Here is a 14,547-nt window from a genome sequence, read left to right on the forward strand (position 1 = left end):
TTATTGATTGCCTTCATAACGATTGCAGTTACGATTTCTGAATGGTGAAATGTGTGGAGGAAAAGTGGCCTCCCTGCCGGTCTGGAATGTGTGCGGAGCAGCTGGTCACATATCCTCCCCATCTGAAACTTGTTCAGAAGTCACATCACGTTGTCAATCAAGGTTGGACTCCAGCCACTGATCAGTGCACACCTTGTCGTTAGCCAATTTAAATCACCCAGGGTCACTATTTGCTTGAAGCAGATTAGCACTGCATACAACACCAACACACAGCACATTCTCTCTGCTTCATGGTCCAAGCCTTGGAGATCACTCCATGCCAGATCGCTAGTGAGGATGTCGCTGGATGTGTTGCAGATAGTGCGCACTACACTGAAGCTGAGCCATTAGTACTGCGATAGGTCAGACCTTTCAGAGAGCTGCAACCCTGTTGATACAGGAAAGCAGGTGTGTGTGCATGAGAGAGTCCTGGTTTGTAGTGCATGTGAGCAAGTAGAGTATAGGTTTACCAGTGTCAGCGTCTAACTGAAGTCCGAGGTGAATGTCTCTTGTCGCTTAAGTGAGTACCATTTTAAATGAGTACCATTTAATGGCCTCCTATGTGTTAATATATGTGATTATAACACATGCCCAGACTTCTCTCTTTGTGAACCTACCAAACCTGATAGTCTTCTCATCATGAAACACTGGTTTCCTACGCTCACTATGACATTATCTTTCAACTGTAACCGCAAGTACTCTATACGCCTTCTTCATAACAATGTTTTCATAAACCAAAACCAACCCACCCTCTGCTCAGCTTTTCAATAGATATTTAGTTCCCTCCTGTAATCCCCCTCAGAGCATTTTTGCGTGGTTGTTTACATCTAAATGCACAAAAGTTTTGTCCCAAGGTTAAGGTTTCAAATGCTTCCTCAGACAGCTAAACAGTGTGGTGGTACACTGGTAAATTTAATTACTTCTATCATTGCTGATAAGTGTCTCAGATTGAGTGGCTCACGGGACTCATCCCAGCTCTCAATTAGAATGTGGTGCAGGCAAACATCACTAACAAAATGCAGTCGGTTCCCCATTACCCAATCAACCAGAAACTCAAAACAACTGGCAAAAAAAGGAAATACAAAAATTTTTAAAAAAAATTCGAATACATAAGACTGGGCAGAAGGACCCTATAGGGGAGCACTTTGGACCCTCACAGGTTTGCCCCGCTGAACCCTGTGATGCACACACATTCATTTTGCTGTCGCGACTTCTGTGCAGGTGAGTTGGGTTGTCAGCACACTACTTCTAGAGGCTGGACAAATGCAGATACGACCAGCATAATGGACCTCTGACTATAAAGTTGGATGGCTTGCCTCAGACACTTTCATTGCTGGAAATGTTCCAGCTGTTGAAGACGGCTTTGCCAGATGCCAGCATATTAGTTGACACAAAGGCTTGGAATAAATTTCTGTGACTCCAAGATATTCTGGTAAAAATCAAGTTGATGTACACTTTTAATGTTCAAGGCAATTACTGTAATTTCTTTTGATCATGAAGAGCAGTCTATGACATCTTGCATCACTTCATTGATGGCAAGTAAATTCAAGTGGAGTTGCCTACTTCTTGAACAGGATAAACCTGGGGAAAAGTTATATTCATGTTACTGCCAGTCAACTAGGACAGCTCCTGTTGGAGCAAAGGTTTCTGTACTAGTTGGGATTCTTATCAGCCCCCAATTTTTTGCTGTATCAGTACTTAAATATTTCTTGATAATTACCACAATGACTGTGGAGCCTGTAATGGTGGATATTAGCAAACACATCTATTCAGCACTTGTCTTACCAGTTGATCCACTTCACAATATGGAATTAAGATCAAAACATTACCAGAACTAACAGTACTGCAATGACAGACTTGCAGATTAGTAGTTGAGGAAATTACAGTTCAGTATTATTTTGCAACATTGTTGTATTTTAGCCTGGTTAGATGCAAGTAGGTTCCATTGCTAGCTTGAATGTTCAAAATAGTACTAAAATATTAACAGTAGCTTTTTCTTTGCTCGTTGATTATGTCCCCCAAGATCCTGATATCTACCATACCACATAGACACAACTACAAAAGCCAATTACCAAGCAGATGGTTGATTAAAAAGTAGTTTAATTTTTGGTTCGCACGACCAAAGATAACAATTTTAGCTTCACCATCAGTAACATTAATCCTGTGGAGCAGTTTTCTAAACCATGATCTGAAAACAAGCATCCTTCACCAGATGTGAACTTTAATACTGTACCACCAATAAAAACACTTACAGTGGCAGGACTGAAGTTCCCAGACCCATCTTTTCTATTTTGTCATACAAAAATGGTTTAAAAACAAATATTCACATGAACTGAGTACCTCAAAGGCAACAATTTAACCATTCATCCAATGTGTACACGTTGATGGACTGTGCTTTTAAATAAAAAAGAGCCAGTTATACTCAAGGAACCAACTTTATCTAAACCACAACTTTGGGATTGTATAATTTAAGACTAAACTCCATTTTAAAAAAAAACATTAAATTCAAACACTTTAGTTGGAACTGAACAAGTACTTAATTTTGATTTGGACAAAATACAACCATAACCAAAGAAAAAGGAGCCTGCAATACACTGGTCCTATTTTCAAACTTCATCCTCCTGTAAATTCTTGGTAACTTTCATAGACCAAGTTGTACTTTGTGAAATGGATCCAGACAGTTAACATCCCATTTAACTTTGAATTTCAATCATGATAGACCTACAAGCTGTTAAGGATCCTCTAAAGCTCAACTGATGAATGCTGTATATGTCTGCCCATAAGCCCCCCTCCCCAGCCCCCCCAAGAAGGCATCACTCCACCATAAATGCTTTCTTGGAGCTTCCACGTGAACAGCAAATATCCAATTGGTCAAAAACTGCAACTGACTGTACAGCTGAATTTCAAGTCAGATGCCAGCAATAACTTTTATATAGAAAATGAAATCAAAACAAACCAGTGTAATCACTGTAAAGCCCTTAATTTACATCTAGATATTACAGTAGAAAATACAGGAGGTAGAATGCCAAATCAATTTCTGAGCTCTGAAATTCAATTCTACAACCCCTGTGGTTTATTAAAAATACAGAACATGATTTCAATCGAGTCTCATTTTCAGTCCTCTTCACTTTCAGACTCCGATTCTGTGGGGAAGAGAGTTACAATTAGGACAGCTATTTAGAAATGCACCAATTTAAAAACGTTTATGAAAATGCTCCATTCCTGGAAAATCTGAAAAAACACAAATACCTTCAACACCATTTTTAAAGTGTTTGAGCAGTCAATCTATAAGTGTGACTGAATGCAGTTGTGACAAAGCAGCAATACAAGCTTTGTTCAAATCAGAACACTCCAGTGGAAAAAAAAGCCAGAACTTAATTTTCTTCTTTCTCCGTCCTTCCCAGCCTCAAATGAGTCCTTCTTCCCCAAAAGATCCAGATACTGCAGGTTCCCATTATTTTGAGACCATTCAATTTGGCTTTTTTTTTTGGTCCCACTGTTCTTAAATCAGAACATGCCCTCATTTTAATCAGTTCTCAGTGCAACCTGACCAGTGTTTTTTAAAGTGTAATCTAACCTCAGCAAATTACTATTGTGAGAATTCAGACATGTAATTTTTCCCACCTTTCCCACTTTCTATTCAAGACCCTAGATTAGTCATATTGCGAGTCACAAATCTTAAAATTAACACATTTCAAATGTTAATTTAAAAAGCACAACTGATTAAAGGCAGTGAATGCAGCTCAAATCTTCACTTAACCACCCCTTTCCCCAAACTCCATCTACATCTGCTGCCAAGAAAAGGCAGCCAACAAACATACTGAACACAAGACATGGTGAACTAGTACACCAACTAGATTTTAAAAAGTTTCTTCCATATAGTCATCACACTCCAGAATAAACCTGTTATATCAAGTTGTTGCTAAATACCAATCAATTTCCTCCCCCCCCCCCCCCCCCACACTAATTGTAGTCTTGCTCGAGACAGCATCTCACAGTATTAGGTATGTGACAAGGTTGAAAAATTCCTGTTGAGTAGCTTAGTTTTTGGGTGATGACAAGTACAGCTACTCTGGCCCAAAGAAATGTCTGGTGCTGATGCAGTTCATAATGGTTTCTGGTCCAATTAAGTGTTCTTTCTCACGTACAAATCAGTTTCCCTCATATTCAGACCATTAAATTACAATTTTCCATACTAAAGTGCAAACTGGGTATATAAAGAATAAATGAACCCACAGTGAGGTTTTACAATACGTCTAGGTATGCTTTGGAATTAATCAGAGCACAATGGAAACTAAACCTTTGTCCACAATTGTGTATTAGATCTTTGGCAGTTAGAATTCAGCCAGTGAAGCAAAAGGAAATGAAAATGCACAATCAGGATTATTAGTCAGATTGCATGCACTATGAACAGATGAAAATGATCAGTTTTATTGAATGGAGACTGCAAACTTGAAAATATGAAGCTTCTCTTGGATGGCAAAAACGATGCAAATCCATCTCAATGGATGGCAGGGCACCCCTGTGCATCTTGCACTGAAATATTACACTAGATTGCATTCAAGCTCTGGAAAGTTTCACAGCTATGTTGTGAAATTAAAATATCAAGCCAACACAGTAATTAAAAAAAAAAACTAGAAAAATATACCTCACTCCTAAAAAAAAATTACAAAAATAATTCATTCATTTCACCTTTGTCAAACCTTTCAAATGAATGGTAAACAATACAGAAACTAGGTTACTCAAAGTTAAACCTAGTTAACTCAAAAAAAAGTTCCAGTCCAAATTTACAAGGGGCTTTGATTCTAACCCAAAACTAATACAGAAGTGAAGCTCAGACCACTCCAAATGTCATCATTAACTTGATATAATTTTGCTTGCCACAGATGCTGTAAACCTGCTGGATATTTTCCATTTCTGCATTTATACCAGGCAGGCAACAAGTTGTAGATGTTTAATAGCATTGTGCACAAGACAATGACAAGTACAGAGATTCCAAAGCCCACTTCTAATGTGGTCATTGTTTTTTGTGCTACCTTCTTCAGCATTCTTGAGCCATTCGACAAATTTCTTCATCTGCTCCAGGAAGATGCTTCTCCCTTTTGCCATATTAGGTTCTCTGTACCACTTCAAGATTGCTTCTTCACTCAGGACATCAGCTACAAATGGGAAGAAACCAATGTTTACAAACTCATTTTGGTTCAAGAGTTTATCCAAATCATTTGGTATTTATAAAATTGTACCAAGTAATTAGGTTTATTTTTAAAAAGGCAATTATATCATCTCCAAAAATCACATTCAAGCAATTCAAAGCCAAACCATGCTCCCTTGAGCCTAACCTGGCAAGTAAAGATGGATGGCTAAGAAACACAATGATGAGAATTAGAGAAAACAGATGATTCTTGGGTAAGTGGGTAATGATTTTTGGGAGAACCAGTCTGGACTCCCTTCCATGATTAGGCCAAAGAGACCAAATGTGGCACTCAAGTCTGAGTGGAATTGTGACTATGGAGGAGCAAAAGCTTCAAAAGCCAACAGAATGGACAAAAACATGCAGATGGAAAATGTGGGAAAAATGCCAGGTCAGTTTGATGCACAAAACAATAAAGGTGGTGAGATGTTGGTTATTTATTGATATTCAAAAGGACTTAGGTATGCTTGTGCAATCAATGAAAACCAGCATGCATTTGGGAAGAAATAAGACAACAGCCTTTTTCATAGAGGATTTGATTATAAAGTTTAGCAAATCTTTGGAAATCGTGAACTAAAAAGGTATTAGAGGCAGAGTTCCTTCAAAAATAGATTTTTTTGTATCTCGTTGATGAATAGGGCAATAGTATTTGAGCAATGATCTTGCTGAATTGTATTGCAGGTCAAAATTACCAGATGGCCACCAATTCCTCCCATCTCTTGTTATAATGACCCAAAGCATTTGGTTATCCAGAAGACAGAATTTACCTTTGTAAAAAAGCACCACAATTTTCTGAAAGGCTTTGATGAACTGAATGTTGTCATAACAATATTCCTGAATCTTCAGCAGTAAAGTGAGCTCTGATTGACCTTGGGTGGTGAAAGCAGCGAGGAGAGGGCTGTATTGCTGAAAACAAAGATTAAATTATGCAATTACAGGACAGCTTTGTGCACCAAAGGCAAATACCAAAGCCTTTCTCCATTCAGATCTGTGCTAATTGTCAGAGCAATACAAATCAGGAAAAGGAAATTATTTTTTTTCCAAACAGTAACTAGGGCTTGATGCTTCAGCTGACAGACAGGAATGAATGGGTCTTGTTCAGTGCTTGGTCCTCAGCTATTCATAATCTTTTTATGAAGGGACTAAATAGAGTTTGAAGTTACTAACAATATTATGCCAGGCACGTTTTATGAATTGTAGAAGATGCAAGATTTTTCAAAGCAACTTAAATTGAACAAGTGGCCAAAAACAGATACAGCATTTGGATAAACAAAGTTATTCACTTCAGAATAAAAAGGGCAGCACATTCAAAATGTCAGATTGGGAAGCGCTTCTGAAAAAGACAAGTCGACTTGTACAACACAATGCAAACGAGGGAGTAGCAGTTATGGCACATTGCCCTCCACAGCAATAAATTAATGCTAAAATTACAAATGCTATGTAATTGTAGCAAGAATATTATGCAGTATCGTGTGTCCTTACCCAAGAATGTTCTTGCCATCGGAGAATACAAAGGCAGACTGATTCAAAGCAAATACAAACCCAATTGGTATTCAATTTCATTTAAAAGAACAAGAGACTATCTAATGGAGTCTAATAAAATTGACAGGGCTAGGAAATATTGGGAGGATGTTTCATATAGCTTGGGTGTTCAGAAAGGGACTAGACGGGAGGAAAAGATAGAGGGCATGCAGTCTCAGAGGAAGACATTTAGGAGCTAGCCAAACTTAAAAACTTCAGCACTCATATGAAATCTTAACCATGGCAAAGGGGTTAAGTGCCACAAGACTTGCACCACCAGGTTCAGGAACAGCAGCTCCATCAAATTCCTCAATGACAAACTCAATCAGAAATTCATTTAAGGACTCTGACCGGCCCAAGATGGCGGCAGCAGCGCAAGCGTCTCACAGCAGCTCCTCTGGACGAGTGCACGTTATATGTTGAGAGTCATGCACACTCAACAGGAGGATTGGACAATTCGAGCATTGAGGAGCCTCTAGAATTCAACAACAGCCTTGCTCTTCAATTAGCCTACCGCTCTCCAGTCCTTGGTGGAGAGTAGCGTCGGCGGCTGATGGAATGGATGTGGTGCAAGTTGTGGCTAGCGGAGTTCAGGAAGTGGCGGCAGAATATCCAGTTTTGGAGTTCAGAGGGGTGGGAGTCAGGACTTCCATGCAGGCTCTCTCAGAGAGCTGCAGCAGTGAGGACTAGAGAACATCATTGAGTGCAATGGAGAGGTTGGCCAGGTGGACAACGGGACTACAATTGCAGCAGGCACTTTGGAGAGAGGCGTTGGAGGGAGTCAGCAGCAGCAGCGGTGCCAGTCATGGACATAGTGTGGGGTTTCCCTCGTCTGGGCATTTGAACAAGAAGCATACAGTGAATTCAAGAGGGGACTTTACCTATGATAAATGAGAAATTAGGTCAAGCACTGTCAGGATGTCAAACTTACCTTTAAGTGCTTAATGGCTTGTTCTGTTAGCAGTTCCTCTTTCTTGTTCCATTCCACTGCACCCATCACACAGTTCCAGACAATACTGATCATTGTCTGTTCAGAGATGCTGTTTTTTTTCATTTCTTCTTTGGCATACGTGATAATCTTAAATTCATAAATATCATGATTTTCTTTAATTCCTACAGTTTTACATCAGATTTTTCACACACACAGACACCGCCAGAATAAAACATTTTTAAATGCACAAGCCTCATAGTAATAAAGGGCCATGATGTGCAGTTCCTTTCCAGTCATTAAATTCTTCGCATGCAAGTCCATTTATGAAGTCTCAAAATTAGCAAACTTAAGTCACTTCAAATAGGAAACTGCATTAAATTTATCAATCAAATCTCTGAACTTTTTTTTTTAAATATGCAAAGCTTTCCCTTAAACTTGTTTTGAGTTTAACAAAAACTTGCCTCTTTCAGGGGATCACCACGGGCCATTTGATCTTGGAGCTCCTTTTGAAGCTCTTTCCGTGCACCAAGAGATTGCTGATTACGGACAAAATCTGCAAGTTCCTTTAAACTGGCATCTGTGAAGTACTTAACAAAGTGATCATAACTTTGTTTGTTAGGTGGGAATAGTTCCTGCAACAACAACAAAGCAGCAATTGGAAAGTTTACAACACCAATAAGTCTTTACAAAGTATTTTGGCTGGAAACAAGTTGTATATGCAATTTTTACAATTTTGTATCAATTCGTGCACATCTAAAGGAAAACTTGACTGAGCAATCAATACTATGGAAAAGAAATTTGAAAAACCCAAAAGCTGTACAGAAAGTTGCATTTTATAGCAACAGATTATCCCTATGATGTACAAGACAATCATTACCCAAACAGATTCAGAAGTGTATAGCAAAAAACAAACTGCTCAGACCAAGATGCCAGATTTTGCTAGTCCATTTGCCCCGATTATTTCCTTCTCCCATGAAACCCTTCTAATCCATACACCAGTCCAAATGCCTTCAATATTAAAATTATAATTGGCTCGACCACTTCCTTTGGCAGCTTGTTTGTAAAGGGTGCATCTTGTGTATCTGTGCAGCTACACCAATAACTTCAGTGCATTGGAACATTGTTATTGTGTATTGACAAACTCATCTCTGCATTGCCACTTTTAGTGAAATGCATATTTGAACCTCATGTTCTCAGGGCCCATCCATTATGTGCAATCTATCCTGAGGTAAATTCCTCAAATGCAAGACTGTACACTTGCCAGTTGCATTCCAACTACCATCCCTTGTTCACTGATTATCCAGCTGAAAAACAATTGTGACAGATATCATTTTATAATACATATAAATGTTTTTGGAGGAGATAGATTGTGGGGGTTAGTGTAGGTCACAAACAAACTTCACAAAACAGATCTCATGGGGGTGTGTGGCAAGATGGCGTAGAGTCTAGACGTGTAATCTCGACCTCTCTGGCCAGACTTTTAAGAATTCTTTGTTTGGCTTGGGAGGGAGAGATTTGTTCCATTAGTCATCAGCCACTGATGGGTGATCCACACCCAAGTTTGGTTTAGGGATTACTACCTTTTGGTATTTTGGGGGGGGGGGGGGGTGGGGGTTTTAAACTTTATCCTTTTTTTTTCCATTTTTATTTTATTTAGGCTTTAATTTGTGGTTTCTTTTTATCCTATTGGAGGGCCTATTTACATTATTTTGAGTTTTTATATATAGATATTATTAGTTTTTAGTAATATTAGTAGATATGTCAAAGTTGAGGTTTGCTACTTTTAATGTTTGAGGTTTAAACACACTGATTAAGCGTAAACGCATTTTGGTGTATATTAAGAAAATTAAAATTGATGTCGCTTTTTTTACAAGAAACACGTTTGAATGTCAAGGAAAGTATGAAATTGAAGAGGGATTGGGTAGGGCATGTATATTCTTCTTTGCTAAAGGTGTAGCAATTTTGATACATAAGAATTTATCTTTTGAATTACAATCAATGGAGGAAAAGGCAGGATGTATTCTTAAATTAAATTGTAAGATTTTTAATGAATTGTGGACTTTACTTAATATTTATGCCCCAAATGAAGATGATGAAACATTTATCTCTGATGCATTTTTATATCTGGGTCAGGCTAATGAGAATGTTTTAGTTGGTGGTGATTTTAATTGTGTTTTGGAACCTTTATTAGATAAGTCCCCGAAGAAAGTTAAGAAATCTAAAATGGCAGTTCAGGTTCAAGCGCTGATGAAAGATCTCAATTTAGTGGATATTTGGAGACGTCTTAATCCAACAGAGAAGGATTTCTCCTTTTATTCAGCTAGACATGAATAGTTTTCAAGGATTGATTTTTTTTAGTATCGGCACATTTACAGGGGAAAATACAACAAGCAGAATATAAAAGCTGGGTGATTTCGGATCATTCTTTGTTATACTTTACATATATAACTTCTGAGAAAATTCAAATGGCCTATCGTTGGAGGTTTAATACGTTATTAAAAAATACGGAATTTATTGATTTTTTGAAAAAACTAATTTCTTTTTGAAAGAAAATTCTAATTCTGTTCATAGTAAATTTGTAGTATGGGATGCTATGAAAGGTTATTTGAGAGGACGAATAATTAGTTATACTTCTAAAATAAAAAAGAATCGATTAAATCAGAGAAACGGATTAGTGAGTTAGAAAAGGTGTTTCAGAGAGACGCTACAGAAGATCAGAAAATAGAATTGTCTAGGTTGAAACTGGAATACAATACTTTGCAATCTTATCAATTTGAGTGTATGATTAACAGGACTAAACAACGATATTATGAATGGGGAGAGAAAGCACATAAGGTATGGCATGGCAATTAAAGAAGGAACAGGTTTCGAGGACTATTAATGCTGTTAGACGGAATTCATTTATTACGTATAAACCTCGTGAGATTAATGATGAATTTTGTTCATTTTATAAAAAGTTATATACATCTGATGGAAAACAAGAAAATGGATCGATTGATTTAAAAAAAAAAAAAAATCACATTTGAACTTACCGACATTAGAGGATGTAGATATACAGGAGTTGGAAGCACCATTTACTGACTCAGAAATTAAAATGGCTATGATGGAAATGCTGAACGGTAAATCGCCTGGTGATGATGGATTTTCGGTTGAATTTTATAAAATTTTTTACAATGATCTCTTTACAGTGTTTGGAGATGTATTACGTCAGGTTGGAGAACATTACGAATTGCCTGAGTCTTATTCTAGTGCTTTAATTACAGTAATTCCAAAGAAAGATAGAGATCCTTTGAAAGTATCTTTGTATCAACCGATTTCGTTGTTGAATGTAGATTATAAAATTATAGCCAATCTATTCGCTAAAATTTTAGCTAAGTTTTTACCTAAGCTGATTCATATGGATCAAACAGGTTTCATAAAGAATAGATATGCCTCGGATAATATTTTACGTGTGATTAGTTTGATTAATAGATTTCGACAATTTTTAGACCATCCGATGGTGATATCTTTAGATGCCGAAAAAGCGCTTGATAGAGTTGAGTGGAATTTTCTGTTTAAAGTTTTGGAGAAATTTAAGTTTGGTCCTTTTTTTATTGGTTGGATTAAGGCTTTATATAGTAAACCGGTAGCTAAAGTACTGATGAATGGTTTGATTTCGGAACCGTTTAAACTGACCCGATCTACTCGTCAAGGTTGTCCTTTATCACCAGCTTTATTTGCGTTAGTGATCGAACCTTTGGCACAGTTGATAAGACAGAATACACAGATACAGGGTATGAAAGTTTTAGATGAAGAATATAAAATTAATTTATTTGCTGATGATGTATTGGTGTACCTAACAAATCCAGCTCAATCACTTTTGCATTTGAAGGAGTGTTTGATGCAATATGGACGTCTTTCTGGATATAAAGTTAATTGGGGAAAAAAGCAAAATATTACCGGTGAGTGAAGGAGATTATTCAGCTTATAAAAACATTCTTAATTTGAAATGGACAGATCGAATTAAGTATTTGGGTATAATCATGGATGTTAATTATCAATCTTTATATAAATTAAATTATGTTCCTTAAATACACCCAAGGACTAGACCTCGACAACCACAATAAATTCCACATATTTACCACCCTCTAAACAGACACCCTTCAATCCTGAAGTTGTGCTGGACTCCCACTATGGGAAACTACCCTGTCTATGCCTTCCATCATTTAAAATGTTTCAATAAGACGCCCCTCTCATTCTCCCAAATTCTAATTCATATAGGCCAAGAGCTGTCAAACAATCCTCATAATCCTTTCATTCCTAGAATCATCCCTTGTGAACTTCTGAACCCTCTCCAACATCAGGTCACCCTTTCTTAAATGAAGAGCCCAAAAACTGTTCAAGACTCAATGAGGTTTCACCAATGTCTTATAAAGTATCAATCTTTGTAAAGTTTTCTAAAGAGTTTAAAAATGTCACTCAAGGAATTTCTCATATTTTTAAGTGTCAGAATAGAGTGAAAGAAGTTCTAAATCAAGGGAGACATCTCGTTGAAAATGCAAGAATTTACTGAAAGCAACCAAGAAAAATAACAAATGCTGACTGACAATACTGATCATTCATCTGCATTTCAAATTTAATGGACAATATAGAAAATCATTAAATCTCTATTAATATACACTCTTATTGGAAAACCTTTTAATTGCAATTTCAAACATTTTCAGCTTGCATAGTTTGAACAATCTAAGTCTGTAAAAGGAAGCCTTGAATTTCGAAGAACAGTAACTGAAATAGAGCCAAACTGGAAGTCATGTCTGATCAGCTGAGTATTTCCTGCACTTATTGCAGGTTGCCAGTGCTTGCAGTAATTTGCTCTTTTAATTCTAATAGAAATGATTCAGAACATCTTTCTTAAAACTCACCAGCAATCTATTGTCCATGTTAACCTTTCGAAGACTCCCAGCAACAGCATTGATGTCCTTCTCAGATATCCAAGATTTGAATAGTTTCACAGCAAATGCCGCTGAAACACCTGTAACAAAAACAGAATGCAAGATGTACAACCAAAGATAGAAATGCCCACCAGATTGATACATCCTCTTTAGGACACTAGTTACTTCCACCAAACATTCAGCTCATTATAAGCAAGTTACTTACTGCAAATTTCTCCTCAACCCAAGTCTCTCATAATTACAATATACCAGCAGCTACCACAAGTTTTGCATCACTCTAGTCTGTATTATAATTCAGACTCAAATTTTGAAACAAATACAAAACGGAATACTTGACACAGCTCCAGTTAAAAAATGTTCCAACATCAACCAATGAACCAGTTAGCAAAAAAATTACAAGTGCATAACAAATTAACTACTGCAGAGAACATGAATGCTTTAGGCCTACTAAATACAATAAACCCTTATTTCACTGTCAAGTTGCAACAATATTTAAAGATCTGTGTTCCTCAAAACCTGGAGGCCCACGTGGCTGCAACTTAGCTGCCAAGGCCTTAAAAACTGGGATTTCCTCAAACTGGAGGGAAAATGCACTTGAAAATTCTGCAGCACTGTATTATTATTATTATTATTATTCAGCAACAAATCTGGTACCTGATTTCCAAGTATTTCACAGAAATCAGGTGTTTTGAGCAAGAAAAAAAATTAAGAGTACAACTAAAGTTATAATTTACCTTCTTTAACCAAATTCTCATTGAAGAGACTGCTCAAAATAGAGGATGATAATGTTCCATTGCCCAACAAGATCCCAGTCAGCATTGCTAGCTTGGTTCGTTCAGATTCTGTGAAACCTTTCAGAAATAATAGCAGCTGAAACAAGTCACAGTTATTTGTTAGTCCCGCTTGCATTCATGGAAAGAAATATCCAATACTGTAAACAAATTTAAAAGCTTTATTTGATCTGCACACAAAAGTTTATCTTAGCAGGTTCAGTTTTTAAGGATTACTTATTCTGCCTGTTGTGTCAAATGATATGCAAGTCAGAGACAGTGTATAGATTTTATTTATTTCCAATGGGAAAGGTCAGCTTTATTCAGATGCGAGCCAAAATAGTCATGGACATTTTATAATTATAAACCAATTTCCAAGGTTGAAAATGTAATTTAAAAGTAAACAACTCAACTTGAACATGAAGTCTTGTGGATAATCTCAAAAAATGTGTTTTATTTGGAATGGCTTGCAAAGTACAAGGAAATCCATGGTTCATGGAGAGGCATAGAGAGAAAAAATTAGCCACGTTCTTGAATTGTGGAGTAGAAACTGAACAATTACCAACAGCAAAAAAACATACACGAATCAACTCTGACCTTCTTTATCTCATCTTCAAATCCTCTCTCCAGGTATTTGTAACGCCTGATCAGCTTATTGAAAACCTGTTAGATGAAAGAAAACTTACTAAAAATCAAACAGAAAATGCTGGAAACATTTGCATACACATTAGGCAAAACTTTAGAAAGCCACAAAAGATGCCTGATTCCCAAGCAATGATCCAACATATAGTATTTTCCAGAGGAACATGAGCAATGCATTCTTTTGGTTAAGCACTCAAGCAGCCAAACTTAAAATTGCAAGCAAATAAGTATAAATTAATACATTCCATTTAAGTTCGACTAATCTTTTAAGAGTTTTTTTTAATTGGAATCCAAATAGTGTCTGTACATTATATTCCAATTTCAGGACTTCTTGCAACATTATCATAACATCAATATCACATTAATTTTACATATACCAAAGTCTTCAAATTGAATTAGAATCCACAAGCAGAAGCTATGAATCAAATAATTCTGTTCTCTAGGAAACTAATCTTACAGTTTATGTTATAGTTCCAAACATTAAGCCATTTTTGAATAGTGCAAGAATATTAGTTTTACTAC

The 14,547-nt window shown here is 36.8% G+C and overlaps 1 protein-coding gene across 3 annotated transcripts in view; it reads right to left on the bottom strand.

Annotated features, from left to right (window-relative positions):
- Nucleotides 1-2,122: 2,122 nt before the first annotated feature.
- The window catches only part of LOC138761714 (eIF5-mimic protein 2), a 48,991-nt gene continuing 36,566 nt past the window's right edge, over nt 2,123-14,547 (bottom strand). For all 3 annotated transcript variants that reach the window (XM_069934320.1, XM_069934322.1, XM_069934321.1), the window contains exons 5-12: nt 13,981-14,046; nt 13,348-13,483; nt 12,584-12,693; nt 8,144-8,314; nt 7,683-7,829; nt 5,998-6,136; nt 5,076-5,198; nt 2,123-3,182 (exon numbers count right to left, since the gene is read on the bottom strand). In XM_069934320.1, the coding sequence (XP_069790421.1) occupies nt 3,154-3,182; nt 5,076-5,198; nt 5,998-6,136; nt 7,683-7,829; nt 8,144-8,314; nt 12,584-12,693; nt 13,348-13,483; nt 13,981-14,046 (921 nt within the window). In that variant the 3' untranslated portion in view covers nt 2,123-3,153. The remainder of the gene's footprint in view (nt 3,183-5,075; nt 5,199-5,997; nt 6,137-7,682; nt 7,830-8,143; nt 8,315-12,583; nt 12,694-13,347; nt 13,484-13,980; nt 14,047-14,547) is intronic.

The sequence above is a fragment of the Narcine bancroftii genome, chromosome 4 (assembly GCF_036971445.1).
Source record: "Narcine bancroftii isolate sNarBan1 chromosome 4, sNarBan1.hap1, whole genome shotgun sequence".
In the NCBI taxonomy this organism is placed as follows: domain Eukaryota; kingdom Metazoa; phylum Chordata; class Chondrichthyes; order Torpediniformes; family Narcinidae; genus Narcine; species Narcine bancroftii.